At 40.1% G+C, this 18,006-nt stretch overlaps 1 protein-coding gene across 3 annotated transcripts in view; it reads left to right on the plus strand.

Annotated features, from left to right (window-relative positions):
* Positions 1-16,051, plus strand: part of cwc15 (CWC15 spliceosome associated protein) — a 68,724-nt gene extending 52,673 nt beyond the window's left edge. For all 3 annotated transcript variants that reach the window (XM_080196976.1, XM_080196977.1, XM_080196975.1), the window contains exons 6-7: positions 11,818-11,924; positions 15,518-16,051. In XM_080196976.1, coding sequence (XP_080053102.1) covers positions 11,818-11,924; positions 15,518-15,647 — 237 coding nt within the window. In that variant the 3' untranslated portion in view covers positions 15,648-16,051. The remainder of the gene's footprint in view (positions 1-11,817; positions 11,925-15,517) is intronic.
* The last annotated feature ends 1,955 nt before the right edge of the window (positions 16,052-18,006 follow it).

Genomic DNA, 18,006 nt, shown 5'->3' on the forward strand with positions numbered 1-18,006 from the left:
TTAATGTTAACGTTGTGCTCGTCCTAAAGCAAGTTTTATTTTAATGTAATCATATTAGCTAATACTTCCAATTTGCTAAATTCAATACATTTCACAGATGTCCAAGAAATCCTAACATGAGAGAACAAAAAAATGCAGTTTCAAGTGGTGGATTTTAAAGTTAAAATTTAATATAAGCTGCGTAAATTTAATCTTGATAGTAATTACAAATCTTAGTGGTGCAATACCACTGGTCTGAATTTCGATATTTCAGACTTGTAAATAACACTTGCCGTTGCTTTGTGTGTAGGTTTATTCAACGCCAAGTATTTTGGTTGCCTTAAGGGAGGATTCCCTCTCATCATTGGCTGCAGCGAGGCCTAGCAATGCTGTTTGTGCTGGCAAAAGTTATGAGCGACTCTGACTGCGGCCTTCAGTTACTGCACCAGAAAAGCTCCTGCTTCAATGAAAAGACATTGAAAAATCATATCTAGTAGACATGATTTTTTACAAAATTAAAAATGCTAACATGATTGTTCAGAATTAAGAAGTAAACTTTAATGCAATAATATTGATCAGATAAATAGTTTAAAAAGAATTGGGCAAAGCAAGCCTTATTAAATTAGTGCTATATTTTAAAACCATGTATGCCACCACCCTTCTTCTGTGCTTTATACAAGAATCTTGAAAGTTCATTTACACTTTTCCTGAGACACAAAGGTAGCTCCACCCTGAAAGCAATCCTCCAAAATCTCATCTATGGAATTCTCAGTTTAAACTTCAGCTTCATTGCATTCTTGCTAAGGTATTTAAACATCTTGAATATCCCTAATTGCCCTTTATGTTCCTAAAGTACAATCGTTGGTCCCTGCAGATACTCAGCCTCCTGCAGATGCTTTCTCTGTTCTTTGTTCTAAGCTGACTACTTACAAGCTAACTACAAACTACCTTTTATCACAAAGCTTTGAGGTTATTTCTTCTGGCTTTGAGCTCAGCATATTTTCCAGGTTTTTCCTGAAAAATTCCAAACTGAGCTTGAGCCTCACCCGCGTTCCACACAGCAAACAATAAAGTATCTTCCCTGTCTCTGATGCAAACCTGATTAATAATTATTTCCTTGACTCTCCCAACTTTGAGTTGGTGTCCACATCTAGCCAAAACTGCAACTGCATTCTTTGAGAAGCCCCACAGCCCATCTCCATAACAAGGAGGTATGCTTTGGGATGGTCAAACAGATGCAAGTTAATTGGACAATATAGAACAGGAGTAGGCCATTCAGCCCTTCAAGCCTGCTCCATCATTTGGTAAGATCATGGCTGATCTAACAATCACTAAGTCCACTTTCCTGTCTTATCCCCATAACTACTGATTAAAAACCTATCGTTTTCAGTGTGAAAAATGTCCAAGGACTTGGCCAACATAGCTTCCTGGGGTTAAGAAAAACTATTCACCACTCTTTAAGAGAAGAAATGTTTCCTCAAATCTAGCTTAAATGAGCACCTCTTTATTCTATGATTATACCCTCTGATCTGCCCTCTCCCATGAGTGGAAACATCCTCTCAACATTTATCCTGACCAACCCTCTTTACTTTTACCTTCAGCACAACTTTTTGATTTTGTAACACATGAAAGAGTTTCATGATCTCTCTCTCACTTCCTGACCCTGTTAAATACTCTTGCTTACAACCAAGTTTCAATTTCTTTTCATCTGGAACTACATAAACAATTTAGATCTTGTACTGAAGTAAGGGTAGACCATCTGGCTCCATTACAAGCCTGATGATGTCATTCATTGTTTAAGCTTTACACTTCTACCTCTGACCTTGAAGATAAACATAGATTAGCTTTTACTTATAGTTCACTCCAAGCTTGTTTGAGTTGTATTCACTTGATGTCCACCAATTTCTTAATCAGATAATTCTTCCATTATTGAAACTTTAAATCTCATGAATCAGTTTCTCACACCAAAGCTAAAAAGTCATAGACTTACTTTTTTGAAAAGGTTTATCTTCTTTATAAAGGATTTCATGATAAAGCGATCTGTTTCTCCAAAGATGTGCGGGTTAGGTTGATTGGCCATGCAGGCTGTATGGGCCAAATGGCCACCTTCGGCACTGTAGAGATTTTATGTTTTAACTTCTACAATGGTATAACCTTCCTCATTTGAGTATTTACCAATTGAGAGAAGGCTCCTTCTGCGTGAAAGTGTAACTAATTTGTATTTAGTGGTCAATTAACCAAAATCTGCCACCTTCTATGCTTGTCATTTGAAGCAATGAATTCTTGGGAGTAGAGTTGGTTGGCCCACTGCCTCACCAACATCCAGTTAGAGATGAATACTGAGTGCATAATCTTTACTGGCACCACAAAATCTAGCCCATTTTTTGTTTCACGGATTCCTTAAGGATGTCCAAGCGTGTTCATTGGCCAAGTTCTATTTATACCATGAAACTTTGGTGATCTTAAAGTTTAAAACCATGCTCTCAATTTTCACAATCATGAAATTGTTGTTGATTTTGGTGCTCTTTGCATTTATTTATTAATGAAGTAGCGCTACTGGAGCAACTTCAAATGGAACAAGCCAGCAAACAAATATAACCCTTCTAGTGTGCCAGGTTGGTCAAGGCCGGAGGCTGCAGTTTGGGCACTCTTTAATCAATGCCTGCATTTTACAAACATAATTTTGACCCAGTGAGTCATCCTTTGTTTTTGTTAGTCCTCTTTAAAACACCCACTTTGAAGACTTCCTTTGGCAAGCCTGCTTAAGACCTGATTTCACTTCTGTCTTGACTTGTCTTTTATTTCTTGAAATCCTTGCCATGATGAACAACTGCAAATTTGAAGACTTTATTAAGAATGTGTTAAGTTTCTCCACAAGCCAGTCCAAACTCTACCATTTCCTCATAACGTATTCCTGATACTTTGTTCATCTATATCTTACCAAATGTAATAACTTTTTAAATTAGGTGACCTGACCTGTAGATCTTTTGTCATGCAGAGGAAATAGCTTAAAGACGAACAGTGCAAGCTGTTCCAATCAGTGCTCCTGTATGGTGTCCAATGTTGTTCCTTTATTGTAAACGCAGCATTTTCTAATTCTCCCACTACAAAATTTTCTGACCAGTCTTGTCCTTATTAGACATACCTACTTCATATATGCCATTGAATGTAGTAGTGTAGCTGGCCTTCATTCCATTCTGTGAGTGTTAAACTTCAATAATTTACTTACCCAATATGTATTTTCCTTATTGGTTTACTAGTTTATACATACACTGGAATTAGGAAATAGGGCAAGTTTGGCATGAGTTCTTACGCAGCAATCATAGTCATGTTGAATAAATTCAGTCATCAGTGGTTCAATTGTTATGTTGGCTGAAAAACAACTTGAGATGTGTGGTGTTAGAGGAATTATAGTTCTAACCTATTGTTAAGAATTTGTAGCGGTTTGGGGGAGGTGGAATGCACTTCGGAGAGAGATTATTTTTAACTTGAGAGAATTACATTGATTGTGACCAGTAAGGATTCTATACCCCTGACAAAAGAGGGCCTGAAAAGAAGAAAGTTTAATTGCTTTTATGTCCTTTAATTTTTTAGGTGGGACTGGCTAAACTTGTATAACTTCTAAAGAAGAAAAATGAATATTTAGCCCACTGAAAAACATGATTGCTGTTGTTGTGATATAGTCTATAAAGTTTGGAAATGTTTGTAATTCCGTATTACTTGATTAATTTTGAGTGTTTAGTGAGTGCTTGATTTCAAACTTGTATTTGTACATTTGTAGCCTGTGATTTGGTAAATTGTGCCTTTTTGCATAGATGGTGGCTGCGATTCTCCCAAATTGGGACCCAGTGTCCACGCCAGTGGAAAAGTGGGAGTTTCCCATTGACGCTGGCAGCGTCAGTCAGTTGGGATTCACCCACCTGATAGGTGCAAATTTGTGCATCCCGAGCAACCTGTTCACAAAGATGTCTCGATCACCATGCTTGGAGACAGGTCCCCGTCTCCTCTTTCCATACTGTCACCCCTCCAATTCTGATCAGGGTAGCAACCACCAAACCCTCACCAGAGAAGCATCCTCCACGTACCCTCACCCAACCCACAAATAATAGGTCACCCCTGCACACCACACAACATGAAGGTGACCCACCACCCCACTCATCCCCTATCCCACTTAAAACCTCCATTTAGCCCCTGCTTCTCTATTTGGACTCCATCCATCAAGTCCCACACCTTGGCATTGCCAATGGTACACTGCCCCCTGGCATTCTGACACTGATACCCTGGCCTGGCACTTTAGTCCCCAAGGATAGTCAAGGAGGTACATCCAGTGCCATTTGCCCCTCTACTGCTGGCAGGCTGCAGTCGGAGGGTCATGGGGATTGGGCAGGCTCAGGCTGGGGCTAAGGGATTGACCTTGCCCTCTCCCCAGGATGGGGGATTTGTGGCTGCACTTCCCCTTCTAGCCTGGGCGAATTTGAAGATCAACCCTGGCACAGGGATTTCACACTAAGAAGTCTCACAACACCAGGGTAAAGTCCAAAAGGTTTATTTGATAGCATGAGCTTCCAGAGCGCTGCTCCTTCATCAAGTCTTGAATCACTCACCTGATGAAGGGGCAGTGCTCTGAAAACTCATGATACCGAATAAACCTGTTGGACTTTAACCTGATATTGTGAGACTTTTAACTGTGCTCACTCCAGTCCAAAGCCGACATCTCCACATAATGGCAATTTCAGGCAGCTCTGGGATCAACATTTTCATTTTTGATGTGAAAATTTTGAGATGGCCTGGTCACTTTAATCTCCATGTACCCTGTTCACTTGGCAGGCCTTATATAACACTGCTGCATTCCATTCTGCAGCATGGATTCTATCAGAACCTATAGGTGTGAGGTAACCTCCTTGAAGTCTCCTGAAAGAGAGGAGTTTCACCTGAGGGGGGGGGGGGGGGGGTCCATTCTCCACAACTGTGCACTCAACTCCAATGTATTCACACAGCTTTTATTTGAAGTCTGAGAGCCTCCCTAGCAAGCTGAAACCTTTGAAACCCTCTCTATTGCATTGGAATCTTTTGATATCTTATCAATTTCAAAGTGCAGTGCTTTGAAACAAGCTTCCATTGACCGCTTAATGGATTTCTGCTCAGCCTCCAGTCAACTATTTGTTTTCACTTCCTTCATGCTTGAATGCATCTGAAGTACCTCCATTGTTCCTAACTGCAATGGTTATGTAGACTCTAAGCCTGATTGACAGCTGTGGCTTCTTCAAGGGAATAAGCAGTTTAACTTCCTGTTTTGCAGATAACTATTATTTTACCCCCACAGGGGAGGGGGTGGGAGTGATGGTCTGTTATTTGAGTGATGGCAGAGAGGGTGCCCCTCAGGATTGAGCATAGCAAGTGCACGCTAGTCATTTCCAACATCAAAGCTCTCCAGCAAGAAATGCATGGGGTGAGCTATGTGAATGATTTGGGGGCGGGTGTGGTGAATGAGCCATCAAACCCATTGATCACAATTAGTGGGTTTGCATAAACATCAGGTTGCCACCTGCTATGGGTGGGAACGTGATCAGGGCTGCCAGGCCAGAGTTTAGTGCCAAACCCGTTATTTGCTGATGCTCAATTCTCCAGGCCATTGCGATTCCTGCTGGCAGCAAGCAGGCCCAGAGAATCCTTCCAGGTGTTTCCTGTCTTGTGATTTGGAATTGTCTCTTCAAAAATGAATTAGCAGTTTGCCATGCACTTGAATGCAGTGAAAATGTAAGCGGTCTGTAGGAGTTTCATCAGACATGTTTTAACAGTTTTAGGCCAATAGAGTTCTTAGTGCATTTTTTTTAAGACTCAAGATCATGAATAGCTGTTATATTGTTGGCAGATTCCAGGGGCATGGATTAAACCAATTTACTGCACTTCTTCAATACGTTTATCTTGGAAAACTTGAATGTTCTTTTCAGGTATCTTATTCCCCACACATTTTTATACAAACTTTCCTGCTTTGCTTGCTGATATTGCTTCCTGCTACTGCAGTTCATCCATTTGTAATGAAGATGGAACAGGTGATTTGCGGTTTTTTCCACAGACATTTACTGTTTTAATTTCTTAACTGGGCAGGAGATGCATTGCTGCATTGTATTCTGCTGCATTTCATGAGCCAACTATGAATTGTTGGAATTTGCAGAACAAGGGAACTTATTTTAAATCGTTATGGAGAAACTAGCTATTTGTACAGGACCTGCATTAGTACTGCTAGCCACTTTTTTTTGTTTTTGAACACTGCCACAATGCGTATTTTTATATAGCAAATTTTCGAGTAAGCAAGTGTCCCAACATGCTCAAGAGGCGTGGTGAAAAAAACAGGTAATTGAGCCAAAATAGATGATTATGAAGAGTGCCTAAAGCCTTGGACATAGATATGGTTTCAAGGAAGGGGTAGAGATGAACTGATGGAAGGGTTTGGTAGAGATTGGGAGCTTATTCATTCATGGGACATGGGTGTCACTGGTTGGCCAGCATTTATTGCCCATCCTTAGTTGCCCTTGGAGGGTAGTTGAGAGTCAACCATATTGCTGTAACTCTGGAATCACATGTAAGCCAGACCAGGTAAGGATAGCAGATTTCCTTCCCTAAAGAGCTAACTGACTGATAATGCACCAATGCTAATTGAGCAGATGACTGTCTGATTTCAGATGATTAAATTTGCAATTTTATGTGTCTGCTTGTCTAGGAATGACTAGCCGATTTTTATACCTTTTGCTGGTTTTGTGCATAGCAACTATGTTAAAATAAGTGAAAGCACCATTTAAGTTTTTTTCTTCTGAGGACTGCTGTCTTCTCTACTTTGCAACTAAAGAGTCTGTAAGGCCTTCTGTGATGTTGCTAATATCAATTGTATTTGTTTTATGATTGACCCACAGAAGGCATAACTTGACTTAGTAGTGAGTTGCAGTCCCTCTAGTGACTTGATAAGAATTGCTTAAAGAAATTGGTACCTACTATGTTTGTGCTCAAACTCTCTTCATTCTAGACTTAATATACTCTGTTCTTTGTATTGCTGCCAGTGTGATTGCTATTATTCAACTTGAGCATAAAAATCGAGGCCAGTATGTCACTATGGGAACATTGCAATGTCTTGGGTGCTATCTCTCGGATGCAACATTAAACTACCTGTTTGATTGGAAGTAAAATGTTTCAGCTTCATTATTTTAAAAAAGAGCAGGGAGTTATTTGTGGTGTATTTATAACTGGGAGTCATTCCTTATCCTTCAACATTGCAAAAACATATAATATTGCTGTTTGTAGGAGTTTAAGTGCAAATTGGCTGCCCCATTTCCTACGTTACAACAGTGACCACTCCATTGAAAGTATTTTGTTGGCTGTTTGAGACATCTGCTGGTCATGAAAAGTGCTAATTAAATGCAAGTATTTTTTGATTTTTAAAATATTGTTGTTCTTTAATTTGTGGGGTACTTAACTTATGTATCTTTAATATAGGAAATATCCCATACCATTTCATCAAAAATAGTAATTGAACCAAAGTATTAAGGAGGGCTTTAAAAAGGGAGAGGAAGGTAGCGAGATGGAGATGTATAGACAGTGAATTCAAGGACATGGGGCTTAGGCAGTGTAGATGCCTTTGGTGTTGTGGTGACAGATCGGAGGATGCTGTGGAGGTGTGGGATAAAGAGATCAAAAAAGTTGGGATGGGGCGAAGGGCACCGCTAAGTGAGGGTGTTGCACTCAGGTTAGAGTAATTTAGACAAGGATGTGAATTTTAAATTTAATAAGCTGTTTGTAAGCTGGCAAGGACAGATTGTTTTGCTTTGTTATCGGGAACGACATTTCAGATGAGCTGGGATTTTGATTGTAGAGGTAGTCAGGTCCCTTTCAAAACTGATAACTGAAAATATAAATGAAATAAGGAAATGGCTGGCGTATTGAATAATTATTTTGTGTCAAAATTTACAAGAGGAAGAGGATAGAAGTTTACAAGCGATATCAAGATCAACACGAAAGAATTAGTTACGTTGTGGAAAAGAGAGTGGGCAGGAGCAATGCAGGCCTTTTGAAAACTGATATTTTCAGTAAAGTTAAGGAAATAGTGGCATGTTGAATAATTGCCTGCATCAAAATTACAGTAGAATAGGTTAGCTTGCAGGGCATCCTAAAGCAATATGTTAAATAAGGGTCAGGGCCTCACTACTGTTATTTCGGTTAATGAAGAAAAAAATGGCATTAAGAATGACACATCCCCTAGGACCAGATGGCATCCATTTTAGGTTTTTAAAAGAGGAAATTGGAAACATTGTAGATGCCCTAACTATAATTTTCCAATGTTCTCTTGATTTAAGGGAACATTCCTTTAGATAGGAAAATTTTGCAAGTGTGTTAACAAATTGAAGCTCAAAAAATTGAAGATAAATTATTGGCGTAGTTAGGAAATTGGATTGAGGGCAGGAGGCAGAGTGGAGATAATAGGCTCCTCCAGGCAGCCCATTGATTACCAATAGGTACTCTAATTGACTGGACGCAACTAGAGGTGTCCTGCAAGGCCTGAACTATTCACCATATTTATGAATGACTTCCAAGCTTGCCAATGACACAAAGATACATAAGAGTGACCACCACACAGTCCTCTTAGAGATGAAGACCCACCTTCACATCTAGGATACACTGCATCATGTTGTGTGGCACTACTAGCCTGTTAAATGGGATTAACTTTGAACAGATGTAGCGACTCAAGACTGAGCATCCATGAGGCACTGTGGGCCATCAGCGACAGCAGAATTGTACTTGACTAGAATCTGTAACCTTGTGGCTTGACGTATCCCCCAATGTGTCACCAGCAGTACAGACACAGCAGAGGTGGCGGCACAGTGACATAGTCAGGTGGCATTGTTCTGGGAATCCTGATCATCGGCTCTAGATCCCATGAAGTCTTAAGGCACTGGGTCAAACATGGGCATAAGTGCCAGGCAATGATCAACTCCAACAAGAGAAGATCTAACCATCACCCTTGATATTTAGTGGCATTACCATTGCTGAATCCCTCGTTATCAACATTGACCAGAAACTGAACTGGACTAGCCATATAAATACTGTGGCTCCCAGAAACAAGTCAAAGGCTAGGAATTCTGTGGTGAGTAACTCACCATCTGTAGCTCAGCCTGTCCACCATCTGCAAGGCACATGTCAGGAGTGTAATAGAATACACTTCACTTGCCTGGATAAGTGCAGTTCCAACAACACACAAGAAGCTGCACACCATCCAGGACAAAGGAATCCCTTTGATTGCAACCCCTTCCACAAACATTCACTCCCCCTTCGACTGATGAACAGTGGCAGCCATGTGTACCATTTACAAGATGTGTTGCAGGAACTTACCAAAATTCCTTGCGCAGCACCTTCCATACCCACAACCACTACCAACTAGAAGGACAAGAGTAGCAGATACCTGGAGGTTCCCCTCCATCTCACTCACCATCATGACTTGGAAATATATCACCATTCCTTCACTGTTGTTGGGTCAAAATTCTGGAATTTCCACCCTAACATGTACATACACCTCAAGGACTGCAGTGGTTCAAGATGGAAGCTTGTCTCCACCTTCTGAAGAGTAACTAGGGATGGACAATAAATACTGGCTAGCAAGCCACGCTCATGTCCTGTAAATGAATTTTTAAAAAACATCTGGTTTCCAGCAATCCAGAGACCAGAAGATTTGGCCCATGGTATAAGGGAGTAGATATGCTGCAACTGTACAAAGTTCAAGCCAGACAGCACCTGGAGCACTGTGTATAATATTAAGCTCTACACCAGAGGAAAGAAGTACTTGCCTCAAAGAGGAATTTTGTTGAAAATTTGCTAAAATGATCACATAGAATCATGGAATCTCTTCTGTGCAGAAAGAGGCCTGTTGGCCCATTGACTATTTGTTCCCATGGGAATGGGAGTAGTTAGTCAGCTCCTTGAACTCATTCTGCTGTTAAAACATCATGAATGATCAATATCTTAATTCCATTTACCAGCCTTTGCTATCTCTTCATTGTTACTCTTAGCTAGCAAAACCTATTGATTTCAGTCTTGAAATTTTCAAAATTTATAGCTTGAAGTCTAACATAACATCACTGGTTGTGGACTTCCTCTTTCTCTTTCTACCAACACCACCACCACCCCCACCACCACCACACACCTTTTCTGCATCAAGCCTATTGACTATTATTTTAAGCATCTGAATTCGATAACTTCTTCAATGACCACAACTCATGGGAATGAAAACAAAGTTCATGCATCCTGCGTTCAACAGTTTAACACTCTAACATTTGAATTCATGCACTGGAGTTTCCATCCGAGGCGTAGTGCTCAAAACTGAAAGCAGTGCTTCAGATGGAGTACAGTTTCTGTATAATTGAAGAATAACATCCTCCACTTTTTATATTTCAGTCCCCTTGACTTGAAAGCCAACATTCCATTAGCCTTTCTGATTGCTTTGTGTACCTATGCACTGGCTTTTAATGCCTTGTGCACTCGGGCACCTAAAACACTTTGCTTCTCTAAAATCCTAGTCTCTGGTCACGGATTAGAGTTTCAGCAACAATTGCACTAAAATTGAAGACGAGCAATGCTTTAGAAATGGAACTAGGTAGACTTTGTAACAGAGTATATAGAGACAAGAGCTCAAAACGTTGAATAGGATGCAATAGCTATGAATAATGTTATTCAATCCAGTTCATGAAGAGGGATGCAATTGGTGGCAGGGTATAGAAGTTGTGATAGAAACTAAAAGCAATGTCTTTGATCTTCCCAAATTTCATATGCCAATATATCAAGTAATGTTCAAAAATTATTAGCTAGCTTAAAATAAATTAAGAATCTTTCAGCAGGAAAATAAATTGTACTTCCCTGTTTTTTTAATACACAACTTGAGAATAGGATGTTTTCAGGTAGCTGCAGTTAAAAAGATATAGAAATCAACTTATTTTTTGTTCTGTAATTCTATCTTCAATTATATTTTTGGAAGATGGTTTCTTAGATAAATTTTCCACTTTCCCTTGTGTCAAAAGAATTATTGGTCATGTGGAGAAAATTGTTATATTCTGTCCAAGATTTGAACTGAATTGAATTGAAATAGAAATAAGAATGTATTGCAAGCATATTTCTGTATATTTTCCATGTGCAAAAGTTGGGGCATCAATTACATTTTGTATGGAGTTGTTAAAAATTAAATTCTTGCAGTTTCTTGGTACAAATAATCTAGGACTGAGGACATAGGCAAAAAATTAGAGGCAGACTTTTCAGAAGTGAAATTAGGAAACATTTCTTCATGTCAAAGGTGTTGAAATTTGGAATTCTCTTCCACAGATTTTAAAACTGAGAATAATAGATTTTTGGCCATTGGTATTAAGGGATATGGGAACAAGTGGTTTTATGGAGGTAGGTCACAGATCAGTCATGATTCCGTTGAAGGGCAGAACAGACTTGAAGAATTAATGGCCTACTCTTTTTCCTGTGTTCCTATGCTTTTCTAGCAGTATTGTAAAGTTACAATAGTAAGATCTATACCAGTTGTCCTCAATGATGCAGCTCTCATTTCCATTTTAAGTATTAGGAACTGGAAAATGTCTGTATATGTATTTGGGAATTTGAGAGAGGGGCTTCATGTGCCCTTTTCGGTAGACATGAAAAATCTCATACCTCTGCTCTTTGCAGAGCATGGGGATTGCTTAGTGTCCTGTCTAACATTTCTTCCTGAATCATACCAGATCTGTTGGCAAATAAAGATCTTTGAAAATCACAAATTTCCAAATGACACACCCTACATAACTGAATTTGTTACTTCCATAGGAGCGTGAACAGAAAGCTGAAGAAGAAAGAATTAGAATGGAAAATATTCTGAGTGGTAATCCCCTATTGAACCTCATTGGACAATCAAACTTCAAAGTGAAGCGAAGGTAAAGTGAAATAACTGTCTAGAACATTCTATTAACAGAAATGGGACTGAGTAGCCAGCACGCTGACATTTTACTGTAGAGATGGAACATGGCGATGCACTTGTAATGTCCGCTGTCCTAATACTGAAGATATTCTGTGCAATGATCAGCTAAGTTTTAGAATATTGTCAATGGCAGCACCATTTTTTCTTTTCCCTGCTGTAGTAAAATATGGTGAAGTATTGAAATTGGTTTCTTAAGCAACTTTGAGCATAATTTCCAGTATATCAAATTGTTTCCACAAAACTAAAATCTTGTAGAATGAAATGCATTGAAGGCAGGACAACATTAAGAATGTAAGAACTAGGAGAAGATGTAGATCATATGTCTCTTGAGCCCGCTCTTCCATTCATTGTGATCATGGTTGATTATCTGCGTCAGCCCCACTTTCCTACCCATGTTGAATAGTGTAGTCTGGTGATGTACCTTATTTCATCCATTTGGATGAGATGAATGTCATCAGTCTTCATTACAGACTACCCTGTATGAAAATGACATTGAAGAAGTAAGCCATTCTACGCTTAAATTAATTGCTGTACTCTTTAATTTTATTCTGTTTGTTGGCTCAATGATAGCATTCATGCCTGAATTTAGGTCATGTGTTCAAGTTCTTGAGACTTCAATACATAACTGAAAATGACAGATTCAGTGCTAAACTGCCCAAGATGCCATCTATCAGGTGAGATATTGCTTCATGTGCCCTTTTCGGTAGACATGAAAAATCTCATACCTCTGCTCTTTGCAGAGCATGGGGATTGCTTAGTGTCCTGTCTAACATTTCTTCCTGAATCAAAATAACTGAAACAGCCTGATCGGTGGTATTTGTGGTAGCACTGTGCACAACTTTGTTACTGCATTTCCTTACACTTCAAAAATGCCTAATTGCTGTAAAGTGCTTCAGAATATTGAGAATATAAAAGGTGCTTAGTAAAACACTGGATGTAAATAAGTTAAAAAGGACAGTAGGAAGAGAGGTAATAAGCCGTGGATAACGAAGGAGGTGAAGGAAAGTGTTAAATTAAAAGCGGAGGAATTTAGAGTAGCTAAGAGCAGTGGGCGAGAAGAGGATTGGGAAAGGTTTAAATGTCAACAAAGATTGACAAAGAAGTTGATAAAGGAGGGTAGGAGAAGCTATGAGGCTGGGCTAGCACTTAATATAAAAAAGGATAGCAAGAGTTTTTATAAATATATAAAAAGGAAGAGGCTGGCTAGGGTGAACGTTGGTCCTTTAGAGGATGAGAAAGGGGAGCTAGTGATAGGGGATGGGGATATGGCTAAGGTCTTGAATAACTTTTTTGTTTCTGTCTTCACGGAGGAGGACGTGAATAATTTGCCGGGTGTTAGCGATGGAAAGGTGGTAGGAATGGAGGGTCTTAATGACATTACTGTTACTAGAGAGGTGGTGCTCGACAGACTGGAGGGGCTGATTGTGGACAAGTCGCCAGGACCGGATGGAATGCATCCGAGGGTTCTGAAAGAAATGGCGGAGGTGATAGTGGATGCCTTGGTGGTTATTTTCCAGACGTCGCTGGATTCCGGGGAAGTGCCGGAAGATTGGAAAACGGCTAATGTTACGCCGTTGTTTAAGAAGGGTGCCAGGCAAAAGGCGGGGAATTATAGGCCGGTTAGTTTAACGTCTGTGGTAGGTAAAATGTTAGAATCCATCATTAAGCAGGAAATTGCGAGGCATCTTGAAGGGAATTGCTTGATAGGGCGGACGCAACACGGTTTCATTAAAGGGAAGTCGTGTCTGACAAATTTACTGGAGTTCTATGAGGATGTGTCTAGGGCAGTGGATAGAGGAGAGCCGGTGGATGTGGTCTTTCTGGATTTTCAGAAGGCGTTTGACAAGGTACCTCACAAGAGGTTATTGCAGAAGGTCAGGGGACATGGAGTTGGGGGTAGGGTGTTAGCGTGGATAGAGGATTGGTTGTCAAATAGGAGGCAGAGAGTGGGGGTCAATGGGTGCTATTCGGATTGGCGGATGGTGACTAGTGGGGTGCCCCAGGGGTCGGTGCTGGGGCCTCAGCTATTTACCATTTATATAGATGATCTGGAGGAGGGAACCGAGTGCAGGGTGTCGAAATTTGCTGATGACACCAAGATTGGGGGAACGGCAAATTGTGCGGAGGGTGTGGAGAGTCTGCAGAAGGATCTAGATAGGCTGGGCGAATGGGCCAGGAAATGGCAAATGGAATTTAATGTTGGCAAGTGTGAGGTGGTCCACTTTGGTAGGAAGAATGGTAGGAAGGACTATTACTTACGTGGCGAAAAACTGCAGCAGGCGACGGTGCAGAGGGACCTCGGGGTCCTTGTGCATGAGTCGCAAAAACCCAGCTTGCAGGTGCAGCAGGTGGTCAGGAAGGCGAATGGGATGCTGGCCTTCATAGCGAGGGGGATTGAATATAAAAGTAGGGAGGTCTTGCTGCAGCTGTATAGGGCATTGGTGAAGCCGCAGCTGGAGTACTGTGTGCAGTTTTGGGCGCCGCACCTGCGCAAGGATATTTTGGCCCTGGAGGGAGTGCAGAGGAGGTTTACTAGGCTGATACCGGAGTTGAGGGGGTTGAGCTATGAGGAGAGGCTGAATAAACTAGGCTTGTACTCGTTAGAGTTTGGAAGAATGAGGGGAGATCTCATTGAGACGTATAAGATGATGAATGGGATGGATAGGATAGAGGTGGAGAGACTCTTCCCGCTCAAAAAAGACAGTAGGACTAGGGGGCACAGCCTCAAGATAAAGGGGAGGCGGTTTAGAACGGAGTTGAGGAGGAACTTCTTCACTCAAAGGGTGGTGAATCTCTGGAATTTACTTGGCCAGGAACTCTCTGAACTTATGGATTTGTGAGAGTTTAAGTCTTTCATCAAAGGTTGATTTTCTAGTTCTGGCATTCCTCACAAATGTCCGAATTGAAATCTACATAGCAATTTCAGAGCAAAATTAAAACTTAAGCCTTTGCTAATAAGTGGACCTAAGAAATAGCTGTAAATATATATAATTTAGTTTTCTGGTGGGGAGAATCCTTAGATGAGTTACACATCTTGTATTGGATGAGTAGTTCAGACTGTGCCTCTGAAGCTATTTGCAAGCCAGTTATGGAAAACAGTTCACATTTTATGTTCCTGTCCTGATGCTGAAGAATGTTTTACTGCAGTCGTACTTCAATGAGGCTTTACAGTTGAGGCATACTGATGCTCTGTACATGGAGGTACTATATTGTGTCTTGCATAGTTGAAGTTTTGAGATTGACTTTCCTATTTCTCTACTTGAAAGGCGATGCATGCTAATAAGGCTGGGAAATAATAATTCTGTCTTAAGACAATTATTATGAAATCCGTCCAGTGATGCTGACAGCATAGTCTCCTGTTCAGTTATGCAATCTAGTAAATTGTGCACATGACTGGGATTAGGATTTGCCAGTTCAGGAGGGGATAAATTTAAGTTGTCTCACATCATCCTAAGAAAATGATAATGGTGACAAATGACAAAAATAACTTCAAATGTTTTTGTATCGAGGGTATTAGTGCTATAACTTTTAATTCTGTTTTTTTTTTAGATGGGATGACGATGTAGTGTTCAAGAACTGTGCTAAAGGAATAGATGAATCAAAGAGAGATAAAAGATTTGTGAATGATACGCTTCGTTCAGAATTCCACAAGAAGTTTATGGAAAAATACATTAAATGATTGGCATCAATACTCTATTGCTGTTCAATAGTTACAGAAAACATGTTTTCCTCCCCCTGCAAGGATGATAAACTCTATTTCCCTCCCTTTGTGTCTCCTTGGACCTTGCATCAATTAAACTTCAGAAGATGAACATCTGCCTTGAAGTTTTTGTCTGTGCTGCTGATAGGTGGTAGACATAAGCGGGCCCGGAAATAATAATACACCTATTCATGAAGCACCGATTTCTACTTCATTGCATCCTGTTGCATTGCAAATGAAATTAAGAGCTTGGTGATATCGGAAGAAGGAGTCTCTGTTGAATTTGTGTCCTATTTCTCTGTTAACCACGTGTTGCATCAGTGTGACTTGCCACCTAACTGTATTTCTGCAATATAAAAATAAATTGTTTTTTAATCAATGTAGTTACCTTAAAATTTGCAGATAATGTTTTTTTCTCGTCAAGTTTAAGGACATTTTTATGTCATGTAATGAATATTTAATCGTAAGTTATGAGCAATACCAGTTTGTCTTAAAACTAGGTTGCAGTTCTGTAGATATAACGGAAGACGTAACTTGCTTTGGCAAATCGGTTTCAATCCAGCGAGGAATAAAATATTTACTAGACTTTATTCCAATTTTTAAAATAAATGTTATTAGTAAAACCATTGTTTTAATTTAAAATTGGGCCATTTTTATGATGAGTTATTGATGTATCTTTCTTTATCTGACTTTATTATGTGTCATATTTCAAGATTTGCAGTAACATCAGCAGGGACAAAGTAAACTTTATGAAAAGTACAAGATTATCAAGAGCAGCAATGTGGATTTGTTAAAGGCAAGTCATTTGAGTACCTTAACATAACAAAGTTGATCAGGTAATGCAATAGATGTATATATGGGCTTTTGGAAGGCAATCAACAAAGCGCTGAAGCCCATGACTTAAGTAGTACTATCAAAATGCTATTAGTTCAGTGACAGCAAACAGAAGGGAGTGGTGGATCGATATTTTTTAGACAGGTTCTGTTTTTGCATTGCGTTGCATTCTTGAAAGATCAATTATGGGTCTGTTCCTTTCCAATTTTTATAGGGAGCAACAGTATAAAGTTTGCAAACTTGAAAATATAGTTGATGGGGAACAGGATGGTTGTAGACTTCAAGATGACTTCAGTGGGGCAGGTAAGTGGCATAAACATATGCCAAAATTTTCCAGCTGTTCACGCTGGTGTCTGGCCAATGGACCACCCCTGCTGCTGATTTCTTGGCGGTAAGAGGTACATGCAACCAGAAATGTTGTTGACAACAGGAGGAGCATAAATTCCTGCTGCCAGCCAATGGTGCACCTCCACTGCACAAAATACATGGCAGGTTGCATGGAAAATCACGCCCAGAAAAGCACAACCGGTGAAATTCAATGTAGAGAAGTGTGGAATGGAGCACTTTGATGCAGATGAAGGCTCAACTGGATTCTTCCACCCATGCCCAATTTGCCACAGTGCCAGCAGGGCAACACGCCACTGAAAAATGTGTGGAACATTGTGGTATGCAGATGTCAGAACTCACCTAAACAATGCCTGGGATTGCCACCAGAGTTTGGATGGAGGCTGCCAGCAAACAAGGACTCTGGAACATCTCAGAAGTGGGTGTGGGGAGGATATACAGGCAGGTCTTCCAGATTAATTTTCACAGAAGTCCATCTCCTGGCGTCAGAGTGTTCCTAAAACTACATCTTTTTCAGGAAGTCCACCTTTCTTTAATAGTGGATCAGTGATGTTGGGCGCCTTTTCAATACACATCCAGATACGACAGCCTCAGGCCTGCTCTGCCACAAAAGATGATGTAAAACCCCTGGATGCATAATCAATGAAGTCATGGCTGGAAGATATGGTGTGGTTGCGCTCTGGCCTCTGCTGTGGGAAACACCAAATGTCTCTGCCACAGAACTAAGTCCCCAGATGGGAGAATTCTACCCAAGGTGCCAACTTGCCATAATTCATAAAGTTTAATTATATCAATTGTTTTACCATTTTTGACCAGAAGTAATGTTCCTGGTATAAAACACCTAGTGTATCATCATGTTATTATCTATTAGTAAGTTTCAAGTTAGAAAATGTATGCTTATTTGACATAAATTATACAGAACAGCAAATGTATTCTGCTTACAAGAGTGATTCTAATATAATTGCAATAACTCTGCATATGATGCACTTGATTTAAAGCTGCAAGGCTCTTAGAGTGCATGTGTGGATTTTCTTTCCATTATCACTTCTAAGTTGCAAGATAAATTATTTATCAGAATCAAATATATTGATCCAGAAAGTTTGCAGTTGAGAGAATGAAAGCTTATCTGTAAAAGCAGTTCATTTAATTCACTCAAACT

The sequence above is a fragment of the Carcharhinus amblyrhynchos genome, chromosome 10 (genome assembly GCF_965287045.1).
Source record: "Carcharhinus amblyrhynchos chromosome 10, sCarAmb.v2.hapA, whole genome shotgun sequence".
NCBI classification, from domain to species: domain Eukaryota; kingdom Metazoa; phylum Chordata; class Chondrichthyes; order Carcharhiniformes; family Carcharhinidae; genus Carcharhinus; species Carcharhinus amblyrhynchos.